Source organism: Mesoplodon bidens (assembly GCF_964165515.1).
Source record: "Mesoplodon bidens genome assembly, chromosome: 1".
NCBI lineage: Eukaryota > Metazoa > Chordata > Mammalia > Artiodactyla > Ziphiidae > Mesoplodon > Mesoplodon bidens.
Window position 1 is genome coordinate 203,116,761 of NC_138176.1, and position 26,906 is coordinate 203,143,666.

General features: G+C 44.9%; 1 protein-coding gene across 2 annotated transcripts in view; it reads left to right on the top strand.

Moving 5' to 3' along the window:
- Nucleotides 1-2,434: 2,434 nt before the first annotated feature.
- The window catches only part of PKD2 (polycystin 2, transient receptor potential cation channel), a 52,263-nt gene continuing 27,791 nt past the window's right edge, over nucleotides 2,435-26,906 (top strand). For both annotated transcript variants that reach the window (XM_081229982.1, XM_081229983.1), the window contains exons 1-4: nucleotides 2,435-3,133; nucleotides 10,594-10,707; nucleotides 21,156-21,289; nucleotides 22,456-22,706. In XM_081229982.1, the coding sequence (XP_081086108.1) occupies nucleotides 2,530-3,133; nucleotides 10,594-10,707; nucleotides 21,156-21,289; nucleotides 22,456-22,706 (1,103 nt within the window). In that variant the 5' untranslated portion in view covers nucleotides 2,435-2,529. The remainder of the gene's footprint in view (nucleotides 3,134-10,593; nucleotides 10,708-21,155; nucleotides 21,290-22,455; nucleotides 22,707-26,906) is intronic.

Genomic DNA, 26,906 nt, shown 5'->3' on the forward strand with positions numbered 1-26,906 from the left:
AAATCCTGCAGTTTCTGAATCCATAAGGTTGGAGTGGGGACGTGGAATGTGTATTTTTAACAAGTGCCACACTGATGTTGAGAATTGTGTTTTAAAAATATTAAACTAGGGCTTCCCTGGTGGCGCAGTGGTTGAGAGTCCGCCTGCCGATGCAGGGGACACGGGTTCGTGCCCCGGTCCAGGAGGATCCCACATGCCGCGGAGCGGCTGGGCCCGTGAGCCATGGCCGCTGAGCCTGCGCGTCCGGAGCCTGTGCTCCGCAACGGGAGAAGCCACAACAGTGAGAGGCCCGCGTACCGCAAAAAAAAAAAAAAAAAAAACAAACTAAACTAGACCTATTCTCCAGCGAACACTTTGGCTGAGATTCTGCTCTTTTTTCTCAGGCCTGGCTCTCCTCTGGCCACGTGTCCGTTGGGAATCCTCTGAAGATGCAATCTGGCAGTGCTCTGTTAGGGGCACGGGCATCTGTAGAGGCTCCTCAGATGACAGGCATCGCAGCCCTTACCCAGGACAGTTATTTCCGGTTTGTCTGTCTCCTCTTGAGGGCAGGGGCTGTGTCATACTGTGCTCTACATGCCAGCTCCTAATTCAGTGTGCAGGAAATGTCTTCTGAAGGAGACTTGATGGACTGCATCAGCCCTGCCCCTGAGAAGCTCATAGTTAAGTGAAGGACACAGATACCGGGATAGATAAGTTACAGGATTAGGTGACAGGTGGTCGTGATTACCTAAATACGAGCAGCATGCCATGAGGGCACAGGGAAGCGGCAATGGGTGCTGCACAGGTGGGAAACCATGCTGGAAAAGCAGACTGGGAGGTGTAATGGGCTGAATTGTGTCCCCCTCAGAAATTCACATGTTGAAGTCTAACCCTAACCCCTCCAACCAGAGTACCTCAGAATGCGACTGTATTTTGGAGACTGGGTCTTTTAAAAGGTAATTAAGTTAAAATGCGATCCTTAGAGTGGGCCCGAATCCAATCTGGCTGGTGTCCTCAGAAGAGGAAATTGAGGCATAGACACATACAGAGGGACGACCATGTGAAGACACAGGGAGAAGACGGCCACCTACAAGCCAAGGACGGAGACCTCAGAAGAAACCAACCCTGCCAACACCTTGACCTTAGACTTCCAGCCTCTAGAACTGTGAGACAATAAATGTCTGTCGTCTGAGACACCCAGTCTGTGATACTTTGTTACGACAGCCCTAGCAAAAAAAAAAAATATAGGAGCAGATTATGAAAATTTACCAAGCCAAACTACAGAAATTAAATTTTACCTTTTAAGCTGTCAGAAGCCTCCACGGGTGTCTAAGCATCAATGTGACATAAGCAGGTTTGGTTCCGAACCCAATTTGGAAACAGCGGGTACCCAGAAGTGAAGAATGATGCTGGAGTTGACAGATGCACTGTTCCAATGCAGAATAAAACAAGTCGTAAGGGCCCTGGACTAAATCATTGACAAGAGGAATGAATAACAGAGGTCCTCATCAGACAGACCTTTGTGGGGCAAAAGTAACACAATTTGGGGGAAATGAGGTGTTGGAGGCGCAGAGCAGACAGATGAGGTTATCATGAAGAAGTGTACTTTGGGGAGTGAGGATGCCTCAGATCTCAACTGGGGATACAGGAGGTGAAGCAGGCTTAAAAGAAGAAGGGAAAAGATAATAAACTTCCCTTGGGATGGGTTAAGTTTGAGACAACTGCAGAGCGTCCAGCTGGATGTGCTCCGGAGAGCGGGAATACAGCTCTGGACCTGGAGCCTGAGGCGGGATTCCGGGACTCACAGACGGGGAGGGGGTGGGAAGGGGGCGGTCGAGCTCTGCGGAGCATCAGCGATCCAAGAGCCCCGCGGCCGAATCCTCGGGGTCCCCGCAACGCGTGGACAGAGGAGCCAACCAGAGAGTCAGGAAACCCTCCCGAAAGCAACAGGATTGGGGCGGGGGGTGTGCGCGCCAAAGGCCAAGGAAGTCAGCGCTAGGACTCTGTTAGGAGTTTGCTGGTAGTTTTCAAACGGAGGAAAGGTCTTTGCCCCTGCTGCAGACCGGCTCGGGCTGGATCTCGCTTGTTCACGCCGTCGCATAAAGGGGTTTCCCTCTCTCCCTGCACCGCGGTCAACCGAGGCAGAAGTGGCTGGCGGCCAGCAGGGACCCCCAAGCACGCTCTCAGGCAGGCGCAGGCAGTGCCAGCTCCGGAAGCCCTTCCACCCGAACGGAATGGGGGCGCCAGGGCTCCGGCTGCACTCGGGACACGGGCCCAGGCGCCGCTCGTCCAGCGCGCCGGCCGCGGGGGCGGCTGCCTCGCGCCTCCCCCTGCAGCGCGCCGCGGCCGCTGGGCGAGGCAAGGCGAGGCGAGGCGAGGCGAGGCGGGGGGAGGCGGGCCGAGGGGGCGGGCGAGGGACGCGGGACTCTGGGGAGCTCGGGGGCGGAGAGCAGGAGGCGGCGGGCCCCGGGAAGAAAGGAACATGGCTCCTGCGGCGGACAGCGCCGAGCGCGGCACGGGGCGACGGCGCGCCGGGCGCCAGTGACCGCCATGGTGAACTCGAGCCGCGTGCAGCCGCAGCAGCCCGGGGACGCGAAGCGGATGCCGGCGCCCCGAGCGGCGGGCCCGGGCCGGCTGATGGCGGGCGGGCGGGCCGCGGGCGCCGGCCTCGCCGGCCCGGGCGGCCTCCGCGAGCAGAGGGGCCTGGAGATCGAGATGGAGCGCATCCGGCAGGCGGCCGCGCGGGACCCCCCGGCCGGAGCCTCAGCCTCCCCATCTCCTCCGCTCTCGTCGTGCTCGCGGCAGGCGTGGAGCCGCGACAACCCGGGCTTCGAGGCCGAGGAGGAGGAGGAGGAAGAGGAGGTGGAGGGAGAAGAAGGGGGAATGGTGGTGGAGATGGACGTAGAGTGGCGCCCGGGCAGCCGGAGGTCGGTCGCCTCCTCGGCCGTGAGCTCTGTGGGCTCCCGGGGCCGGGGGCTGGGGGGCTACCACAGCGCGGGCCCTCCGAACGGGAGGCGGCGCCAGCGAGAGGACCAGGGCCCACCGAGCCCCAGCCCGGCCGGCGGCGGCGGGGACCCGCTCCATCGCCACCTCCCCCTGGACGGGCAGCTGCCCCGAGTGGCCTGGGCCGAGAGGCTGGTTCGCGGGCTGCGAGGTAAGAGCGCGACCGTCGGCGGCTGATGCACAAACCAGAAGTGCGGGCGCCGCCAGAGCCATCGCCCGCGGAGGGCAGCTCTCCAGGGCTCCCGCTCGCGTTCCCATTGCGTCCCCGCCTCCCTAGGAAGCGTCTTCCGCACCTCTGCTAATTCCGTTCTATTTCCGGTACCCAGCACAGAATTCCACTGCGCCCTTGTTGGTGCAAATTTATTGGATACCTCCTAAAAGATGTGTCAGCTTATGTTTACCTTTGGAAATAAGTGAAAGCCGTATTAGAGCGAAGGGGTACATCTGGAGGGTTTTTTTTTTTCCCTGTAGGGAAAAAAATATTCTAAGGCAACTAATGGTGGTTGCAACTGCATATTTGCGAATTTCACTAAATGAAAACTAAACATGTGCTAGTACCCATGGTCTTTCACTGTCCTGGATGCCCTGTTGCCCCTTATCCCTTTCCGGAATGGGTACGCAGTACAGTGTCCTAGTTGTGGAAGGAGCGTCATTGGATAGTCATTGATGTTGTTTTGGCGGTGTCTGGTTGTTTGCGGGAGAGGGAGCTGTTAAGAACGCCACGAATAGAATAAACTGTCTAGGAAAACAGTTATTCGGCCATTTCTAAGTCTAGGTATTTTTCTAAAACAGTTGCAAAGTAAATGCTAATGTTGTTTTTAAAACTTGAAAGTATGTTTTTAAATAACTAAGTTAATGTTCTTTGAAATTCCAATGAGACAGTGAGGTCATCAGATACCAGCTGTGTGGAAATGTGTCAGAGTTCGGTGCACCCAGCTCTCCAAAAGGCAGGAAATTGCCAGTGCCTATTAAGAGGACACAAATTTTCCAAGAGCAAATGGGATCCTGTTTTTGCAAAGTTTTGTCAGAGGCATCTTTGGAAAAGAGTTGCATTGGCTCCTGCCATCCAAGTGACTTTAACCTCTACTCTTAAGAGTTTTCCAGTCTCAGTTCTTTTGAAAATTGCCCTTCCCTTCTCTTCCTGTCAGTTTTGAAAATCTTGCACAAAAAGCTATCCAGGTGTTTTTACAGCAACGTGATTAACACCAAGTCAGGCCTATACCAGAACCCAGTTCTACCACATATTGGCTACATGACCTCGAGCAAATTGCCTAACCTCTCTGATCCCCAGTTTTTGAATTTTTTTTAAAGAGATAATCATAATACTTAGTTCTTGACTTGGGAGGATTAAATGAGGTGAAACGTAAAACGCGTAGCAAGTCTCTGCCATGTTGTGAATGCTTCATAAATAGAAATTAAATCATAGATTCTAAAAGTGTACATTTTGGTACTCTTGCACAGTGATTATGCTAGTTAATTTGATTCAGAGCATGGTGGGGACCAAAAGATCCTTTTTTGAATAACCTGTGTGAGTAGATTAGTAAAAAACTCTCATACTTCTTTAAGGTTGTTAAATTGTTTTAATTGTGCTTTTTAAAGTATTCACTGAAATGAGAGGAGTTTCTTATAAGTTAATAAATAATGGAAAGTCATGATCCTGTTAATTCAGCTTAAGTATTTGATAATGCTTAATGTTCTTTGAATAAACTCAATAATGGAATATAATGAAATGAAATATATGAGTGTATGTATAAGTTTATCTCTTTTAAAAAAAGTTTCAGAAAATTTACAATGAATAAGGTAACAGTAAAACTTCTAGTCACACCTTATCAGTGGTCTAATTAGTAGGAGAATAGAATCATGAAAATCTTATTTACAGAAAAATTTAGAATAAATTTTATTTTATTTCTTTTATGAAGAAATATAATTGATACTCTTGTCACTTATTAAGTAACATTTGTTAAATAATTAGTGACTATACCAGGTGCTACCAAAAAAAGAAAAAAAAATAGCACATCACCATTTTCCTATGGACAGAAACCCAGAAAAGTGAAATGAATAACCATGAATGAGTTGTGATTTTTTTTCCCCCTCTTGGGATACCGATGACAAAAATCTTACATACATCGTATAAGTAGTGCCCAGGGTCAGAAGAGAGAGTGACTTGGAATTTCTAAAGGTAGGAGCAATTACTCAAATTTGGAGTGGTCAGGAGCTTCCCTGGAGGTCTCCAACCTTTGTGACTTTATGTAACTCACTTAGACTTCCTGGCCTCTGTTCCTCATTTATAAAATGGAAGAGTTGAACCTAATCTTCAAGGTCCCTTCTAGCTTCAGCATGCCCTGTGTTGTTGTTAAATGACATGAATCTGAGCTGGACAGCAAATGGTCATTTCTGTCCTTGGACACTAAATAGATCTATCCTCTTAGCAGGAGTAAGATAGCAACGAAGAAATGTTTGAGACCTGATGATGGGAAGCATTGTGTCTAACTAAGGAATTAAGAATTTACCCCTAAATATTAGGAGGCCGTTGAAAAGTTTTGAGCAGGGGCAGAGCACGTTGGAATGGAATATGAGTCAAGCAGTGTGCTGGGCAGGAGAGCTTGCAGAAGGGGACAGGGAAGCAGGAGGACCAGGTAGGAGGCAGCCAGCGAAGGGGTGATGAAGGCCTGCACCGAAAGAAGCAAAGGATGGCTGAAAGATTGAAAGACTGCTCAAACTAAAAGGTATCTCCAACCCAGTGATCTTGTTTACTTTTTTCTTAGCAAACGCTTCTTAATGCAGAGAGAAAATTTGAGACTCTACATGAGTTATCATATTTTCTGAATTTCCGAAGTTGAATGTGTTTTATGGATGTATCAGTTTACTGAAGTCACTTTCTGTTTGTTATTTCAGACCTTTATGCTTGGTTGGTTTTTTGTTTGTTTTCCTGGAGAAATCATAAAGAACTAGCTATATTGGTCAGGGTGGGCTAAGTTGCTATAACAAATACATACCTCCTCTCCCATTCACTATATTGTATCATCACTGTCCATATCCAGAACTTTTTTATCATCCCAAATAGAAGGTCTGCCCATTAAACAATAACTCCCAGTTCTCCTCCTCTTCCCCCCACCCCCAGCCTGTCTTCCGCTTTCTGACTCTATGAATTTTCCTGTACTGGGTACCTCATATTAGTGGAATCACGCAGTATTTGTCCTCCCATATCTGGCTTATTTCACTTAGTATAACGTTTTCGAGGTTTATCCACGTTGTAGCATGTATCGGAACTTCATTCATTTTTGATGACTGAATAGTATTCCCTTGTATGTATATACCACATTTTGTTTGTCCATTCATCAGTTGATGAACACTGGGGTTGTTTCTACCTTTTGGCTATTATGACTTTCCCTTTATTTTTAATCCAACCCTCACTCCATAATTGCTTCCTTTTCCCTTTTTATTTGCACTATAATTGTGAACAAATGAGATTTTGTATTTTCATTGCATGGGGATTTTTTTTGAGGGAGGCTTGCTACTCTGCGGGGTGTGATAAGGCTATGCTAGTAACAGAATTTGTGCAGTCAACAAACATTTATTGAGCATCTCCCTTGTGGTAGGTACTAGGGATACAGAGATGAATAATACAAGATCCCAACTCCCAAGGAGTTTGGAGTTTAGTAGGGGGGTGAGAAGTGTAAGTAAGTCATTGCAACGCCAGGTCCCAGTTGTGGGAGGGACCCAAAGAAGAGAGGACCAGCTCTACCTGCGGAGGTTAGAAGAAGTGAATCTTGAGTTATGTTTTGAAGGATTCACGGGGGAGCTGGAGGAGGGAAAAATAGAGAAGTAAGACCAAGCAAGCTTGTAGCTCATTGGTACTTTTTCCTGTAGGCAGAGTCAGTGAGGGCTTCAAGCAGGGGGCTGATATGATATCATGCCAATCTGAAGATGATGCTAGCAAGAATGTAGAGAATGGGGTGAGGTGCATAGCGCCAAATACTGGAGGAATAGATCAGGATAAAGTGACAAAGGTGATAAAGTGATAAAGTGTCAGTTGCACTGACAATCCTCAGTGCAACTGAGCATTGTGAGCTGGAATGAAAGAACGCTAGACGAAAGAGAGAAACCATCAGAATTGTGGACCAACTCCATGTGAGGGTTATGAAAAGGGCCTCTTCTAGGATGAAACCCATGCTTCTGGGTTGGTACCATTAACCCACACAGGGCAAATAGGTTTCTAGAGAAAGGAAAAAAAGAGAACTCTCAGTTTGGGGCATGTGAGTATGAGTTGTCTGTGGAATATGCAGGTAGATGTGGCCATTAGCTGTGGCACATACCTGCCTGCATCTCAGGAGGGGGCTGCCTAAGAAATTTGAGATTCAAGCTTCAGTATCATCAGGTAGCAACTGACTATTCTGTAGAAAACGGACCAATAGTAAAAAGTCACTTCCCTTTCTGAAGGTGTCCCTGCAATTCAAATCACTATGGAGAAGGATTGTATTTATCTTCCTAAGCAAGGCCCACATGTGTCTAAGCACGAAAACAGGATTCTTTTATGATGTAAGTGCAATGAGAATTTGGTCAGGCTATTCACAATGACTTCAAAGTCCATACGGATTTGGGTCTCCATGCTATTCTGAAATCTGGACGAACTAGGCGTCAGAAGTAGGACATTTCAGATTTGGACCTGTTTCTGAAGCCATAAAAGGGCCTCTTCCCGCCACTCTATTGCTGTACACATAATATTTCTAATTCCCAGAACAACCCCACAGAGAGGCACTGTTAACCTCATTTCCAAATGAGGAAGTGGAGGCTCATGGCGTTAGGTAAGGTCTCTCAGCTCCTAAGTGTCTGACCCTTCCTCTGAACACAGCTTGGATTCCAGACCTCCACACTGCACCTTGTCACGATCAGTGAGTCACAGCGCGTAGCGAGTCACAGCGCGTAGCGCATTAATGTATTTCAGGTGGGACAGGGTTAGTGTGAGGCAAAGGGGCCACACTGAATTGTTTCTACCATGGAACTGAGATAGTAACAGGTGAAACGATACAATCGCTGGAATTAGCTTCCAAATAATTGACGAGTGGGTGAGGGTTTCCACGAATCAAGGCTGGTGTTGAGTTAATAACTGTTGAAGCTGGGTGAGGGGTACATGGGAGTTCATTATATCGTTCTCTCTTTGTGATTTTTTTTATATATTTCAAAATAAAAAGGGTTTGGAAGCATTTGGATAAAAGAGTTGCAAAATGGCATTTTTTTCCAAAGTCAGTCATTTATGTTGGAGACCTTTTTGGTGCTCTGGATTACCCATCTCAGACTTCTCCCGTATGCATATTAATAAGTAACACTTATTGTTGAGGTGATGGGCTCTGACTTTGGGCTCCAGCATTGACTAAGCACCTTCTTACACAGGAAGGAAATTGCATATTGTCCGGTGTCCCCTCATATCATGTTCTCCTAACAGATGGAGACACGTTATGTACTGAACGTGAGTGCCTGGAGGTACTCCCTCCTCAGCTGGGATGATGGCGGGAAAAGACAACAGTTGTTTTTGAAGAATGCTCCCATTTTGGACGTGAACGCTGCCACTTCAGCATTCTTATTCTGTCATCCCTGATGAGAACTAAACATGGGAAGTAGTTGGCTACAGGACAGCTGTTTTTTCCGTTTGTGGATGCAGCATTCCTCACCCATCAGGATGTGAAGGGATCCCTGTATCCTAAGACGGACCCTACTACATACACACCCAGTGGGGAAACTGGATGACATTTGTAAAGCAATAAGTATTTGAGGAGGTAGCTAGAGAAATTTAGAAAAAAGTAAATGCATAGAAATATAGTCACATAAAATATACATAAAAGGGCTTGTTTCTTTTCATTTGAAATGTTTCATTCAAGGGCTAGAATTAAATTGCCATAGACCATTGCAAATTTAGCCTGAAGAAAATTCGATAGGAGTTTGGTGTTTTCTGTTTATAGGTCAAGCAAAACCATTTGCAGATATTAAGAACCATGACTTTTCCTTATTGCATAATTGTTTATAAACCATGGGAAAGAGTGAAATCACCGACCAAGTGAGACAAGGCAACAGTCTCTCCGGATGGTCAAGGGACTAGCAATTTCCACTTATGTGTATATTTTAGGCCTGGCCTCCAAAAGAAATACGCCCAGAGAAATGGTGTGGTTTTGTCCAGGGCTACTGAGCCTAATATTTGGCTGCCTCTGTGTTATTCTGAGCTGTAATTTTCCATGTCACCTACGTTCGTAATAATTCTTTACTATGATGGAGTTTCAGCGAGCAAACATTCTGCTTGGTGCATTTCTTCTGAGTGAGTAATCCCCTGACAACCACCAGGTGTTGGCAGAAGCAAACCTGGTCATAAGTCATGCTCCCCTTTCGGCGTGGTGAAACCTAGGACGCGTAACCCAGTGTCTTTGAGGGCAGATGCTGATTTTTCCTGAAGGAAATTTGGGAGAAAAGAAGAAAAGTAAAGGAAATACCCCAATTTAGGAGTAGAACTAATGTATGATTATAAGACTTAAAAAGTACATAAACACTAGCAATGAAGTCATTTCTTCCAAGTGCAAGACCATATACCATTTTCCCCTTGTTCTCTGTGTGGCTGGATTGTGGCATCAGTGGCTCTGTGAGTTTCTGTGATGGAAGGGGTTAAAGTCTGTGGGATAGAAGTGTGAGGCAATTTGCCATTAACAGCTGACCTAATCTAACAGAAAGAATTGAGTGGTTTGTCTTTTTTGGAAAACACTAAGGCTCTTCCAAGTAACCAGCAGTGTGACGTGACCACACTGCTCACTAGCGGGGGTTTGGACGGCCACCATGTCTGTCTGCTGGCTGCGTCCACAACTGTGGGATCTCTCTCCAGGCAGCTCACCATGGCTTATGTCATCTTCGCTCAGCCGGCCCAACGCTTTTTCCATCTGCTAAAATATGGAGCACGGTTGCTGCTTTTACCCTTTCTCCAAAGAGAGAGAGAAGGCGGATGAGTTTGTTGCTTTTCATTTAAAAATCATACGTTAATTGGAATTTTAAAAAACTGTTCAGCTAAGCATGTTTAGTGTCATCAGTCAGCACTGAATTTCTTAAAAGGCAAAAATGGGTACAGAGCAGAGATTTTTACACCAGTGTGTTAGAAGCTTGATAGATGTTTCCATAATGAAATGGTGCTCCAACCAGGACCTCTTTTCATCAGGGGTGACCTAAAAAGTATCGTTTGCAACGTTACATCATGTACTAACAAGGATAATTAATTTAGTAACACGGTAATTCCTCCCACATATAGGAAGGACTGACGTGCATGCATAATTATTAAACCTAAATTTCCTCTTCTCTTTCTAAATTTTTACTAAGATATTTTCTAATGAGGTTGGGAGTTTAGACAATGATCAGATCATTGCCTTGTGTTTTGCACATCTGCGGGGATAGTAGAGGCTGATGTATTCCTAAATTAAGGGTACTCCTGCTAAAACCATTTCTCGGTTGCCTTTAGAGCAGGCTAAAAAAAAAATCCAGGAGAATCTCCCTTAAAGGTATACTGTTTTTTATGTGTTTTTCCTTTTGCCATTCATGAGGTTTTTTAAAAATAAAATGACATCTTTTATTACTATTTTAAAGGTCTCTGGGGAACAAGACTCATGGAGGAAAGCAGCACTGACCGAGAGAAACACCTTAAAAGTGTTTTACGGGAACTGGCCACATATCTCCTTTTTCTCATAGTCCTGTGCATCTGTAAGTAGAACATTTTCTTCCACTAGAGGAAAAGTTTTGAAAATATTTGACCTGTCAAAATTATGATTAAGAGGAATTGTAGATGCATCAGTACCGGTTAATTCAGAAGTTCTCTTCTCTGTTATCAATTCCAATTCACAATCTGGGAAAGCTCTCCTCTCTCCTCTGGTAAACAATGATCAAAATTCGGCATTATTTGATTGGCCAGTTTGTTGTCAGTTGTGACCATTTTCACTATGAGATGCACAGGGTGACCTGCCAGACACCAAGTAACCAAGTAAAAGGATTTTTGTATTAGATTCTTAACAATAATTACAGCATCACTATTATTACATCAGTTAATGTAAAGTGTACACAGGAATTATTTTCCAAGTTTAACTTTCAGAAAATACAAATAATATCACCTAATATTGCTTTTATGTCTATTTATATTTAAAAGTCCCCTTTTTTTGGATTCAGATGTGTTGTGTGGATGCCTTCATTCTAACTAATCATTTCTTCCAAATCTTCAATAATCGTAGATTTTTACTCTGTAGGAAACTTCCTGCAGACTCATCTCTTTCTGTTTTCTTTTTCCTTTCTTCTTCAATACATTCCTGCATTGACTGGGAGGGGAGGGATGCCTTAGCCAGAAACAAGCCTTAGAAACCGTTTGCCTCAAAGTCCGGAAGGTCACGGGCAATGGACTTACCCTCTGAATCAGAGGATATTGGTTGATGGAGTTCTGTTGTGTCCTCTCTAAAGCCCTTTATGAGAACAGACAGGAAGCAGACGTATGACCACCAGGACCTCTTAGCATATTCCTCAGGGAAAGGAGTTTGTTCTTACAGTGTACACTTAGAAATGCTTAAAAACCAACATCAACCGTGGAAAGAGTTCCGTTCTTTGTAAATGGAGAGAGTCATGATTTAATCAATACTTTAATAATGCCATTCTTATTACATTAAAATGGACCACCTTGAACTTAATTGACTAAGTGCTAAAAGCTTCCTTTAAAAATGTTTTTTGTTTACTAGATTTATAAGAAGATGTGTAAGTTGAACATAAAAGATGAAGGAAACATTTAAGCTTTTGATATTTGTAATTTTAAGAAATTGAATATTGATGTATTTAATATCCCCACACTGATTTTTACTAATACTAGTAAGCTCTTAATGAGCCTCAAACAGGGCATGACTTCTTCTCACATTTTTCTGAGAATTTGACTATCCAAGTGGGAACTTAAGAAAAAGAAAAAAAAAGAAGTTATTTAAGCTAAAAAGTATATATGTATGAACAACATTCGTTTTCTTGCTTTTTTCTTCCTAATTTTCTGAACCTTTCTGTTGTCTGTTTAGGAAGGAATCTCATTACTTTGAAAAGCATGTTATCGAAGAAATGCTGAAAACCTAGAAATGATCTATTCAGTACATTAAAAGTTATTAAGCAAGAGATGTGATATTTTTTAACTTTTATGTTCTAAGCTGTTAGAGTAAATGCTGAAGTGAAGTTTGCTTCCAGCGTAGAAATGGTGCTTAAATATTAAACTTCAGTGGCCTTAAATTTTAACAGGTAGATTAGAATCATTATTATTACTAATTTTTTTCGAGCATGACACATACATTCATACACAGATTTTATGCAAAATATAGGTACTCCTATAAGTCTAAAATTTCAGTGTTCCCCAAAATTGCCTGAACATCAGAATCACCAAGAGAATTTTTTTTTTATAATTATAGTTTGCCTGGATCTACTAAATCAAAGCCTTCCAGATATGGCCCAGAGAAGTGAATTTTCAGATGCCCTGACCAGGTTTGGGAACTAGGCCAGATAAATAAACTGAATAGCTAGAGTTTTAGGAAACAAGCTTGTCATATAACTAACTAGTGTTTTCTTATTTATTTTAGAATTTTTATGCTTTTTGTTCTTTTTCACACTCATCATCACACTTTTTCTTATATCAGCTACATTTTTTACATAGGCAAAGTTTTTTTTTCAAAATATTGTAGAATCTCTGGGTAAGAAGGAATCTTGGCAGTCATGGCTCAAACCTCCACTGAATGCTAAAACTCCCCCTGCAGCATCCTTCCCAAAAGGTCAGTCATCCTGCCTGCAGTTGAGCAAGAGTTCCAGGTTAAGGGACTGACTCCTTTGAAATAGTTCGTTTTATTTTTCTGTGGCTGTGTTAGAAAGTTCTTCCTTATGCAAAACCAAAGCCTGTCCTCATCTGACTTCCCGTCTTAGTTCTACTCTCTAAGCCAGCCTAATACCAGGGACCTTTCTCATGTCTCTCCTCCAGTTTCGCCCGTCAGAAGTTTGGAGACAGACGTTCAATCTCCTCCAAGTCTTCTCTAGGTTAAACCTTTCCAGTTCCCTCAGCTGTTGATCATGTGATCGGAGACATGCCTTAGAACAACCCACCTGATAGAAACTCCCTCCAGTTTATCAGAGTCCCCCCCTTTTTTTTAAGAGGGCACATTTATTGTCACTGTTCCAAATGTACCCAAAACATGAGAAAATAACCCCCAACTCAATTCCCCTCACCTCCACAACATTCTCCCCAAGACAAATAATTTTTCCCAAAACCACAAACATAAACTGGTTCTGATATTCTCATAAACAGTGCACCTAAGCTGCGTCTTTATTCCCGTCTTGCCCCTAGGTTCTTCATAACCATTTTTGTTTGTTTGTTTTGTTTTGTTTTTTAGATTCCATATATATGTGTTAGCATACAGTATTTGTTTTTCTCTTTTTGACTTACTTCACTCTGTATGACAGACTCTAGGTCCATCCACCTCACTACAAATAACTCAATTTCGTTTCCTTTTATTCCATTGGAGTATTCCATGGAGTAATATTCCATTGTATATATGTGCCACATCTTCTTTATCCATTCATCTGTCGGTGGACACTTAGGTGGCTTCCACCTCCTGGCTATTGTAAATAGAGCTGCGATGAACATTGTGGTACATGGCTCTTTGAATTCACGTGCAGTCTTAAGTTCACAGGCTACAGTCCATGGGAAGTAACTGCTAAAGACCAACTATGGCTGGAAAGCTCTCTGTCCTTTTCAGTACTGGACAAAAACTACAATAACAAGAAATGTATATTCATATATAAATATTACTTTAAACATGGCCTTTACTCCACGTGCATAGCTTTCTCTTTATTTCTTCGTGGTAACTTCTGTGTAAATATTACATGCTCTTCTCTCTTGTTTTAAAAAAAAATTACACTACTTAATACAGGCAGGCATTCACAAAAGCACTTGTGTTGACAACCTCTATCCCTCAAAGATTTCCATCACAACTTGTTACTTACCTTTGAATTTTAACCAAAACTGCATTAAAATGTTTGGGAGTGGGGCTTCCCTGGTGGCGCAGTGGTTGAGAGTCCGCCTGCCGATGCAGGGGACACGGGTTCGTGCCCTGGTCCGGGAGGATCCCACATGCTGAGGAGCGGCCGGGCCGTGAGCCATGGCCGCTGAGCCTGCATGTCCGGAGCCTGTCCTCCGCAATGGGAGAGGCCACAACAGTGAAAAGGCCCGCGTACTGCAAAAAAAAAAAAAAAAAAAAAAAATGTTTGGGCGTGTTAATCATTTTAATTCAGCTCTCTGGTTTATTCTGCAGCCTCACTCTGCCTCCTGAAAGGCCCTCACCCAGGTCACCAGGGACGTCTTAACTGCCAAATTTATGGGCTCCTTTTAGCCTCTCTCTCTCATGTGGTCCCAAATGAGACATTTGGCATTCTACAAACTTCCCTCTTTGGCTTCTGTGACTCCCTCTCTTCCCGTATCCCTCCTTACTCTATTCCCTTTCTTCATTTTTTTCTTTCTGAAATGCATTTAGACAGACGATTCTCTGTGACTGGGTCTTTGGCTTTCTCTTCAAGGGATCTTTCCTGCAGCTTCAACGGGTCCTGTACGCTGGTGCTCCCAATTTCCTCTCGGCCTCTCATGGACCACGAATCTTGTGCCAGTTTTTTACTGGACCTCTCCACCGGTGCATCTCAGGGGCACCCTTAACATTTCTCAACCTGGACTCATCCTGTCCATCCAAACATGCTTTGCTCACGTTCTCTATCTGGGTTACTATTAACGTCACCCCCATGAATCCTCTCCCCAAACCTGGGCATCATCCTAGATGCTTTCTCTCTCTCTTCTCGTGGGATCATTCCACGTACTTCTTCTGTAGTGCCTCTCAAATCTGTCTTCTTTCGTAGATTGCTGTTGTCCCTCTTTTTAATCTTTATTATCTCTCTCCTGGATTATTCATTTATTGATTCAATGGACTGTTTAGTAATTTAATTAAGAACATATATAGCCCTGGCCTTAGATGTGGTTAGTGATGAGAAAGAACACAGCTGGGGAAGAGGATTCCCCGACAGAGAAGGCCTCTCTGAGGCCTGAAGCAAGAATGGGAGCCAGTCAGTTGAAGAGGAGACTGTGTGAGTGAATGTTCTGAGGCAGGAAGGAGCTCAGAACATTCCAGAAGCGGAGTGAAGATAGTGATTGGAGAGAGTCAGATAAGGTCAGGGGTCAGACCCTACAGGTCCAGTAGGCTTTGGTAAGGGGAAGCCAGGGTTTTAAGTAGGGGGTGGTAAGATTTATTTAAATTTTAAGATGATGGCTCTGAATGCCATTGGAACACAGACTGGATGGGACCCAACGTCTGGACTTTAGGACTCCCAGGCCCTGGCTCCAGACTGCTGTCTCTGAAACCACATTAAATCAGGTCACTCTTTTCATCGAACATGCTATAGTCACCTCACCTTCGAGATAAAGTTTGAAATCTTTACATGATAGACTAGTCTCTCACTGTATGATCTTTGCTTACTTCTTCCGACCTGGGAATATCTGGTACTTCAACCGCATCAAACTACTTACGAGTCTCAAAAAGGCCTTGGACTATGCTGTCCCTTTCCTGTCAGTCTGTTTAGTTCCTCCTCATCCTTCAAGGTCAGCTCAAGAGCCAGATCTACGGAGAGGCCTTTATCAACCAGCCCCCTCCCATAGTACGTGCCCCTCACGCTGGATTGTCAGACACGATCACGCACTTGTCTCCCTCAGTGCAGGGGCAGGGGAGGGGGCAGCAAGGGTTGCTGGTAGGCACGTCTCAGAGGTGGCACATAGATGTTCTCCCTAAATGTCGGCGACTTGGCCCATTTTCATTTTCTCGCGTGTTCACTCGTACTTCTTTTCGTTCAGAAACAGAACTTTTCCTAATAGGACAACTGAAACAGTGCAAGCCTCAACTTTCTTTCGTTTCTGAATAGCACTTTGCCTCGATATAGCACTTTTTAGTTCGTAGAATCCCTTGAGATATCTGTTCCTATTTTATCTCCACTGTGTCCCTGTGAGGATACCATACAACACAGAGCTCGCAGAGCAGCCAGGGTTCCTGTTCAACGTGATGGCGTCCCTCTGTGACAGATGACCTAGAATACTGGGACCAAGGCACCTTGGTCCTACTGTCTTTATATCTGGTATATTTGTGCTGCAGTTTTGATTTCCTCTTTGGCTGGCCCAAGAGTTACTAACAGAAAAAAATTTTTTAATTTCTAAATGGTTCCGTTTTATCTATCTTTGTTCATCCTTTTAAAATAATTTTCTGCATTTGTGGTTTAAAAACTATTGTTTGGTTAGTTTGGGGGGCTTTTTTTGGGAGGGGGTTGTTTGTTTTGGAGGTTTCTGTTTGTTTTGTTTTTTTGGCTTTAAACAGCAAGAATTTATTCTCTCACAGTTCTGGAGGATAGAAGTCTGAAATCAAGGTGCCTGCAGGGCTGTGCTCCCTCTGAAAACTGTAGGGCATCCTTCCTTGCCTCTTCTTCACTTGTGGTAGTTTACCTGCAATCTCTGGTATCCTTGGCCTGTAGCGGTATCATTCCAATCCTCCATCTTCACTGGGCATTCTCCCTGCGTCCCTCTTTCTTCACATGGCCATCTCCTTATAAGGACACCTGCCTGGTTGATTTTTAATTTTAGGGATTTACTGGTGTTGTCTTTGTGGCCCAGAATATGATTAATTTTCTTACATCTTCCATGGATATTTGAAAAAGAATGTGAGTGATCTCTTTTGATACAGTATAAAGTTTGATATATATATAATACATTAAGTCGTATGTTCTATTATAAAACCCCTAATGTCCCGAGGTCATTTTTATCTTCTTTCTCTGTCAAAGATTGAGAGAGATAAATTTGTTTCTAACTGCTATTGTGGTTTTGGTAATTCTCCTTCTATTACTAGAAGACGTTGCTTTATATATCTTGATATTGTTATTCAATACATAAAAGTTCATTATAGTTATATCATTGTGTAAAGTATCATTTATCAATACAAGATAATCTTTTTCTTTAACTCAATACTCACCTTATAATCTCCTTTGTCAGATGATTGCAATACCACTTAACACCTTTTGTATATCTAATATATATCTTCTCATTCCTTTATTTTTAACTTCATTTTGAATGGGTCTCATAAAAATTCTAAAGATACATTTTTAAATTTTTTAACCAATATTTTAAACTTTATCATCTAGTAAGTTTAAGCTCTTTACATTTCATGCTTTTGTCAAATTTCTGCCATCTTATTTTTTCCTCTCTTTTACACTTTCTTGTTATTTTTCATTTCTCGTTTTCTTTTTGTTACATTGGAAATTTTTTCTTTGTTTTTTATTCCACTGATCTGGAGTTTATACAGTGCAGTCCCCTTTATATAGCTTTTATTATTTAAGCCTGTATTTTTTCAGCCATATTAAGAATAAAATGGTGTCTATAGCCTATTTTTAAATGAGACCATGTTTTAAGATAGTTTTAGTTAGTTTACATGCTGATTAGTTGGTGATGCTGTGATAATGTTTTTTATTCTGGCTTATTTCATAGAAAATCGAATCTGAGAGTTAAGACAAGGACTAAATAGCAGAAAAAAATATATGCACATAGGATATATGTGTCCTTTACCTTATATTTTTAAAATATTTTCCTCTCCTTTCTGATCCTCGTTTATGGTTATTTCATGATGTAACTTTCTTCTTTACAATTCAGTTCATTTAAAGAGTGTATGTTACCTTCCAAGTGGGCTTTGCCCATCAGGGACTGAAAGGAGAAACGATTTAACAGTCTTACATTTCTATTGCATTTAACAGTATGCAAAATCTGTGTTCACATAACATTTCTCCCAGTGAACTACACCAAAGCCTTAGATGTTATTATTCCCATTTTCTAGATAGTGAAACTCAAGCTCAGAAAAATTAAATACTTGTCCAAGATCCCAAGATACCGAGACCCACAATTATGAACACAGAGGCTGACTTAAGGGTGAAGGAAATCTTAAACTCAAACCCAAATCGTTCTGATTTCAAATCCCGGGGCGTCCTTTAGCTACAGCCTAGCTGGACTCATGATGCAGCTGACCCCTGGAGTGTGTGGAGCTGTCACTTGAAGATATCCCTTGGACTAGCCCACTGCCTGGCACAAGGGAGGGACGGAGTTAACGTTAGCTGACTGAAGGTGTTAGAATCATCACCCCCTTCAACACTAGGTGGCATTGTTTCTCTGGATGTCCAGCAGGTGGCACTGCATGGCCAAGAGGATGTATCCCTTCCCTTTCAGTGAAGCTCTTAAATTCCATACAGGTCCTGAGAATTTCAAAAGCAATCAGTATTAAAAGCACAGGACAATAAAGGAGATGCATTTTAAAATCAGTGGCTAAAATACATACATATTGCATATTTATAAATCAAAAAATTTAAATAATTTGTCATAAGTCTTTTTCAACAACCAAAAAAACCCCACAGGTAAAAAAAAATTAAGAGTGATGTACATTAACCAGCCAATCCAAAGAAAATTCCAATTTAAAATTAATTCCAAAAATCAATATAATAATCATTTAGTCGGCTTTGGGGAGCCTTCACGACTCCTCTTTAGCAGGGTATCAGCTGTGGATCTGAAGAAGGCCTTTGCAGAACACATCGTACCTTGTCCACCCCTCTGTGGGAGCTGCTGGGCAGTGCTCCCCCTGGGGACACCATGAGCTCCTCTTCTTGAGGACAGAGATCACATCTTGCTCATCTTCATGTCCAACACCTTGTCCTGTCAATGGATTAAAAGTCCAAGCCCTGAACTCCAGTCCGATGCAGTTTTAAGAGGTGACAGGTCATGTAACACTGGAAGAGGAGTGTTCTTGTCCTAATTAGTGGGTCCTAGGATGACAGGTGATGGAACCTAACTGTGAGGACTGGAAGAGGTCCCTTCCCCTCTAGGTGCGGCACATGAGCCCTGTGGTTGTGTGTGTTTATTGCTTCACTGACCGACTGCTCCAGATGGACTCACAGACACACTTGTGTCTGGATCACTAGTATCCACTCCTCTCTTTTAATCTTAATTCTCTGTGATGCTTGGGTAGGGAAGGGGACGGTGAAGGAAAGATGTAATCCCCAAATCACTTAATATGAGGTTTTACAATGCATTGTATGCTGCCTGAAGATTATTACAGAATCAGCTAAGTATTCATTGCTTGCTGGGTGTTGAGAACTGTGGTCGAAAGACCTATAAAACCTCTGTGGTCAAAAGAAGCATAAAAGGAAGTATTTCCCTCCCCTTGAAGTGTTTTGTCATCTAACTGTAGGTATCAAAGCGTATGATACCTGCAATCATTAGAGTTCAGCATAAGACAACACTTGTTAAAGTGCTGAAATTTTTAATAGATAATGTTGTAGCGATCTGGTTAAGGAGGAAGAACCACCATTATTGGACATTTAAGTGTCAGCCACTGTACTGGATAATTTTTAGTTTAGTTTTTTTTTTTTTAAGAAATGCTGTTCTGCCTCTTCTTTCCTTTATCTATTTATTTATTTTTAATTTTGGCTGTGCTGGGTCTTTGTTGTGGCGTGTGGGCTCTGCTTTGCGGCACGCGGGCTCTCTAGTTGTGGCGCACAGGTTCCGGAGCACGCGGGCTCAGTAGTTGCAGCGTGCGGGCTTCGTTGCCCTGCGGCATGTGGGATCTTAGTTCCCCGACCAGGGTTCGAACCTGCATCCCCTGCGTTGGAAGGCGGATTCTTTTTTTTTTTTTTTTGCAGTATGCGGGCTTCTCACTGCTGTGGCCTCTCCCGCTGCGGAGCACAGGCTCCGGATGCACAGGCTCAGCGGCCATGGCTCACGGGCCCAGCCACTCCGCAGCATGTGGCATCCTCCCAGACCAGGGTACGAACCCGTGTCCCCTGCATCGGCAGGCGGACTCTCAACCTCTGCACCACCAGGGAAGCCCTGGAAGGCGGATTCTTAACCACTGAAACCACCAGGGAAGTCCCATTTAGTTATTTTTTCTTTAAGCACCAAAAACTTCCATGAGATAGCTAATTATTCCTTACAGAAGAGGCAACTAAAGCTTAGAAAGTCTGAGCAACTTGTACAGCTCATACAGCAAGTAAGAGGCATGACCCAGACTCAAAGCCTGATCTCCTGTGACCTGCTGAGCCTGTATGTGATCTCCCCACCTTTCTCCAGGACCATTCAGAATGGGCTGGCAAGATCAGCAAGTCTTCACGTCAGGGGTAGGGCTTGAGTTTAGAGTGTGCCACGCAGGAGCTGATAGGTGGATGGGAGGCAGGTGCGTCTGTTAGTCGGCATCCCAGAAGGAAAGAGATGGGAGACTCACAGCGGCCATTGTGGAAGTTCAACGAAAGGACCGTGTACAGAGGTGTGGCGGCAGGGTTATAGGAGCCAACAGAAGGGACATGAGGCTCTGGGGCAAGGTCCCTACCTCCGGGCCTGGAGGGACAAGGGCAGGGCATGGCGTGGTGTGAACCTGGTGTGGCTTGGGGAGAAGAAATGCCCCCAGCAGCGGTGGCCACCGTTAGAGGGTCCCCAGCAAACTGCACCCAGGCAGTGAGGGCATGGGAGCAGGGAGAGCAAACCCAGCTCTCTCTCTCCTCGGGCCCCCAGGTCTCCTGTGTGGCCTCCTGTGGGCTGAATGCACCGGAAACCAGAAGGCAGGGGAGTCCAGTCGGTCTGCAGGGGTCAGCCTCAGGGTGCAGAGCAGGGCAGACGAGAATGGGGAGTTGATGTGGGAACAAGACGAGAGTGGGCTGCCCACGCCGTCGTAGGCAGAGGGGGTGGCAGGTACACAGCCGGAGGATGTGGGGCTCGGCGTGGCGTCTGCTGGGGCGTAGGGCTCTCGGGCAGGGAGGGTGCTCCGGGAGGTGGGGGGAGGAGGAGGCGAAGGGTGTCTTGGGGGTCCTAGGTGGCAAGGGGGGGGCACCTGATCTGAGTCCGGTGCTCAGTGGTAAGCCAGTTGTGTTTCATGGGAGCCAGTGTTAATGCATTTCTTGTATAAGCCAGAGAGCTGGGCATGGATCCTGGAACAACGGTGCAGGGAAGGAAGGCGGGATGGCTCTCTGCCCGTCCGCCGGGGTCGTGTGAGTGTGTGTGCAGGGTCCCTGGCAGAGTTCATCGGGCTCTTTCTGTCTTCCAGTGACCTATGGGATGATGAGCTCCAGTGTGTACTACTATACCCGGATCATGTCCCAGCTCTTCCTGGACACCCCGGTGTCCAAAACGGAGAAGACTAACTTTAAAACTCTTTCTTCAGTGGAAGACTTCTGGAAGGTATTTGCAAATGACCTCTTGCTATTGAAAACTGTTCATTTGGCTTCGTAAATTCAGTTCAGGCCCACAAGAGCAGAATTTGAGTGTGTCGTCTTGCTTTGTTTTTTGTTTTTGTCTCTTTGCTGGTGTTGGAATGTACCCCTGATACAAGGCAGGCACATTCTTTCAAAGATCTCTAATGTAAAATTCAACCCAGCCCACCCCAAATTGTCACAGATTCCAACATTAGTATTAGAGGATAAGCAATGAGGGATACCGTAGGGAAAATATTAAACTGATCTGGAAGATGTGTTCAGAATCTAAGAAAATGGGGAGGGAAATTGGAAAGGAAATGATTACTTCCTTCTGGGGAAATACTTTCTAAAATTCTTAGTAAACCCTGGGGTCAGAGCTATTGATTTTAAAGATAGAGGAACTGGATCACAAGAACCTAAATATACTAAATACTGCCTGAAAATACTTGACATCCAAAACCACACTTGTATAATATGAATCTTTTCCACCTCAAGGGGGCAGATCATTCCATCTCTATTGATTGTCTGATGAGGATAAGACACTGAGAAATGGCTGGGTCTGTCTTTCCTATAGGCTAACTAACAGGAGACTGCTCACATATATACGGTTCTGTGATAATGAATGCCGTACTCTAAAAATGGAGGGGAGGAGGGGCGTGAGAAGTTAGAGAGTTCATTCACCCTATGACAAAATAATCCAGACAATTAAAAGATCCATCACATAGCAGACTGGTTTTCAAAACTCTCATCTTTTCCTCTCCAATGATTGTGAACCTTGATTACGTGGGATGCTGCTTTAATAAGGGAAAGTGGAATTGATCATGGTTATGGGTTCATTGCAAACTGCACCCTCTCCCCAGCCTTTAGTCCTAGAGTAAAAATCAAGAGCCGCCATGTATGAAGTGCCCATTCTGTGCCAGGTGTAGCCACCATACAAAAGATAGGTATTACAGATGCTCGAGGCCTCACAGCTAGCAAGGAAATGACGGAGCAAGACTGGAGCAAGGTCCAGTCTCTGTGACAGCAAAACCCACCCTTGTCACTCTACGCTGTTCACAGAGTTGCCAAACTGTTGGTCACACAAACATTCCAGGAAGGAGCAAGGCAGCCTCTGAGCTTAGAGTTTTTCAAAAACGTTGCCTTTGCTTTCAGTTTGCAGAAGGCGCTTTGTTGGATGGGCTCTACTGGAAGGTGCAACCCAGCAACAGAACTGAAGGCGACGACCGAAGCTTCATCTACTACGAGAACCTACTCTTAGGGGTGCCACGTATACGGCAACTGAGAGTCAGAAATGGATCCTGTTCCATCCCCCTGGACTTGAGAGATGAGATTAAAGAGTGCTATGATGTCTACTCTGTCAGCAGTGAAGACAGGGCTCCATTCGGTCCGAGAAATGGAACCGCGTAAGTGTCTGTGGCTCAGGGCCCTGGGCTGTCACGGACGTTCATTCATTCGTTCTCTAACCCCTTCACCAAGGAGAAGATGCCTTCAATGCTTGTATTTCAGGCCATGGCCAAACTCTGGTTTCTCAAGTTTTCTTTACTTTTTACCCCCTTTCAGCTTCTGCATACTTACTTTTCAGAAGGCTAAATTGCTGACCACATCCCCACAGAAAAGAGGTTTCTTTTAAGGTGCCTGGATCCTATTTTTATAAATTCAGTAACGTGGTTCACTAGGTTGTTACTAGGAGGTTTTTTGGTACAGAAATTCTTTTTTATTAGCTCTTAGAAATAAATTTGTGTTCACACTACAGTTACTTGAAGTGTATCATAAGCTCGCGAGGCAGTTATTCTGTCTGGTTTAAAGCCTGTCCTTCTCAAATGTGTGTTTTTGATTTTGAGTACGTGTCTGCATTGTGCGTATTTGCAGGGATTTGGGGTGCTATTTGTTAACCATACTTAAAACATCCTGGGGCTTCCCTGGTGGCGCAGTGGTTGAGAGTCCGCCTGCCGATGCAGGGGACACGGGTTCATTCCCCGGTCCGGGAAGATCCCACATGCCGCGGAGCGAGCGGCTGGGCCCGTGAGCCATGGCCGCTGAGCCTGCGCGTCCGGAGCCTGCGCTCCGCAACGGGAGAGGTCACAACAGTGAGAGGCCCACGTACCACAAAAAAACAAAACAAAACAACAACAACAAAAAAGAAACATCCTGTGTATTAAGGGAGGACAGTCCTTATTTCTAGAATTATTATAAGAAGTGAGAAGAGTTCTCAGGTTGTCCCAAGGTGGACATCTTGGGGCACGGGCCCTGGGTGAGTCACTGTGAAGAGAATTGTCTTCTAAGTTTCACTAAACTAATTCTTTCAGTTCATCTAGATCCCTTTCTTGAGAACTGAGACACCAAAATCCAGATTAGTTAATACACAATGAGGGACAAACACCTTTTCCATAACCAGATTCTTTGTCTGTCGTCCAGTACACACCCTCTTTAGTACCTGGACCCATAAGGAACAAACTTACTAAATATCCGAAGATTTAGAGTAAAAAGACTGAATCTCAAAGAACATTTTTTCCAGGTTGTGATAGTGATTTGCCCACTAATGCTCCTTTTTCCAGTTCCTGCAAAGCATAAGCTTGCACTTAAACTATGGTGCCTTGTCTAATATATTATCTCATGCCATTGGTAAGAGAGATTCATGCAGCCTCTATTCCATGCTAGATGCTATCTAAGAAGTGAATTCATGCATTATCTCATCTACTTTTCACAGAACAACTCTGAAATAGGTATCAGCTCCATTTTATAGATGAAAAAACATCACCGCTAGTAAATGGAACCAGCTTGACTCCAAAACCCATGTTTCTTTTATGACGCCACAGTGCTTCTTCCATATTAATTATGTTGCTAGAGTGGCTGCCTGCTGCCCTCAGCTCCCCATCAGAATTCAAGCTTCTTGAGGGCAGGGACTCTGTTTGGTTCACTGCTGTATTTCCAAAGCTTTGAACAGTGCCTGGAACATCCAAGACCCTTATCAGTGATTTTCACTACAGGGTGGGCTACTGAAGGGCTCCTTCTTGCGTGTATTTAAACCATCCCTGGTCCTGCCAGGGTCTGAGTTGCTCCCATTTCTCCTTCCGTTCAACTCCAAACTTCTTGAAAGAATAGTTTTCACTTGCCACCTCCTTTTCCTTACCAGTGATTCACCCCTTAAAGCTTAAGCCCTTGCTTTTGACATCTCTCTTGGAAGCTACCAGTGGGTTTGTTCAGTTTGCTGATTCACTGATCGATTTCCTGCCTTCATCCATCAGCCCCTCTGCAGGATTCGACCGTGTTGAAGGCTTGTTCTTTTGACTTTGGTGAGTGACACTGAAATTGGATTCTCTTAATTCTGCAACCCCATTCTTATCTCTTATTGCCAGGTTCTATATTCAGGCCTCTATGTTTTCTTTCTTTATACTCTTTCCCTTGACATTCAGATGGCTCCCACTCTCATCTCTATTTTATGATTCATTGTTTCTTCAACAGATATACTGCCTGTTAACATGTGCCAGGCATGTTCCCACTGAGGTCTCCCTTTTCTGGAAATGCTCTTGGTGCTGGTTGGAGTGACAAAGCAACAGTAAACAAAACAGAAGTAAATCCTCTGTCTTGGCAGAGCTTACATTCTAGTGATAGAAGATGAGCGTGTATGCTACCTGTATGTCCACCAGCTCCGATAATTCAATATGCCCCAAACTGAACTCATCACTTTCTATCATTTATTTATTTATTTATTTTTGGCCATGCCATGCGGCATGCGGGATCTTAGTTCCCCAACCAAAGATTGAACCCGTGCCCCCTGCATTGGGAGTGTGGAGTCTTTTTTTTTTTTTTTTTTTTTTTTGCTGCGACAGGTCTTAGTTGCAGCACGCGGGATCTTCGTTGCCACGTGCGGAATCTTTAGCTGGCATGCAAACTCTTAGTTGAGGCATGTAGGATCTAGTTCCCTGACCAGGGATCGAACCCGGGCCCCCTGCCTTGGGAATGCGGAGTCGTAGCCACGGGACCACCAGGGAAGTCCCGGAACTCATCACTCTCTTGTCGGACCTGTTCTTCCTCCTGTTCGTGGCACCACCATCTTTGCATTACCCAAAAAGAGACTCGAGTCTTTTTTCCGAAGTCCCCTCTCCCTTGCCCCGACTTCCACATCAGTGCCAGGCTGTGCTGACAGTCTCCTCCGTGGCCCCGTCGCAGCCCTCCCTTATCCTTCCCACCTCACTGCTCTCGTTCAGGCCTCACCACCTCTCGGTTCTTCAAGGACAGCTGACTCAGCTGTGTCGGGGTCCCTGGGACCAGCCTCACTGAGTTCAGTGATTCTCTGGAATTGCTCCCAGGATTCAGCATATATTCATGGCTGAGCTTTACTACAGTGAAAGGAAATACGCCAAAGCAGTGAAAGGGACAGGCTCATAGGGCAAAGTCCGGAGGGAACCAGGTGCCAGGCTGTAAAGGTCCTTTCCCAGTGGAGCCACACAAGACATGCGTCTTCCCCCAGTAACGAGTTGTGACAACATGTAGGAAGCATTGTCTGTCCGAGAAGCTCAGCAGAGACTCAGTGCCTCCCATGTGTTACTGGGTGCTGGTTACATACGCAGGCTCTGCCCAGCACATCCCCAAATCTCAGGCTCCCAGAAGGGAAGCAGGCGTGGACATGAGCCACCTTGTTTGTACAGAAGCCTAGGCACCGTGAGACACTCTTTCTGGTCAGAGGAAGTTTGTTTTTTGGGGGTTTTTGGGGGTTTTTTTTTGCGGTACGCGGGCCTCTCACTGCTGTGGCCTCTCCCGTTGCGGAGCACAGGCTCCGGACGCACAGGCTCAGTAGCCATGGCTCACGGGCCCAGCCGCTCTGCAGCATGTGGGATCTTCCCGGACCGGGGCACGAACCCATGTCCCGTGCATCGGCAGGCGGACTCTCAACCACTGCGCCACCAGGGAAGCCCAGAGGAAGTTTTATATCAGTGTAGGGAGCCCTTTATCACTGAAATTCCAGATGCCAGCCAAGTGCAACCTGGACTGTTGAAGGAAAGGCGGTCTCAGATCCACTGTGTTAGCTCTTTTCCACACGTGCGCCCTCTCTCTGTGCCTCACCACTCCAGGCTTCCCCGCAGCCACCAGAGTAACCCCGTTCTGTGCCTCCCAGAGACCTTCCCTTCGGTGACCCCTTCATGTCTGCCCCTCGCCATCTGACCAGAGTCTACCTTTCAACCTTCTCTCCTTCATCATATGGGAGTCAAACCGAACTACTGGCGGATGCCTTGTACTTCTCTGGCCCCGCCAGGCTCAGGCTTCAAAACACCCTCCCCGTCCACCTGCCTAAGTCTGAATCCTGCTTACCTTTCACAGCCTAGGTTCAACGTGGCTTCTTCCAGAGCCTTCTCTGGTTCACCTTTCCCATCATTACTGAGCCTCCAAAGAAGGCTAGCTTTCCTCTGATTGGCCCAAATAATTTTTCTGTGATTCTCTTTTGGTTCATATTATCACCTACCTTGTATTTTCAGTGTTTAATTACAACTTTTCTCTCCCCACTTATAATAAACTTGGGAGAGAAAGGATCTTAGTTCACCTTTCTATCATTAATACCAAAGAAGCATCTGGTTCCTGAGAGCCCTGAAAGTGTTTGTGGATTA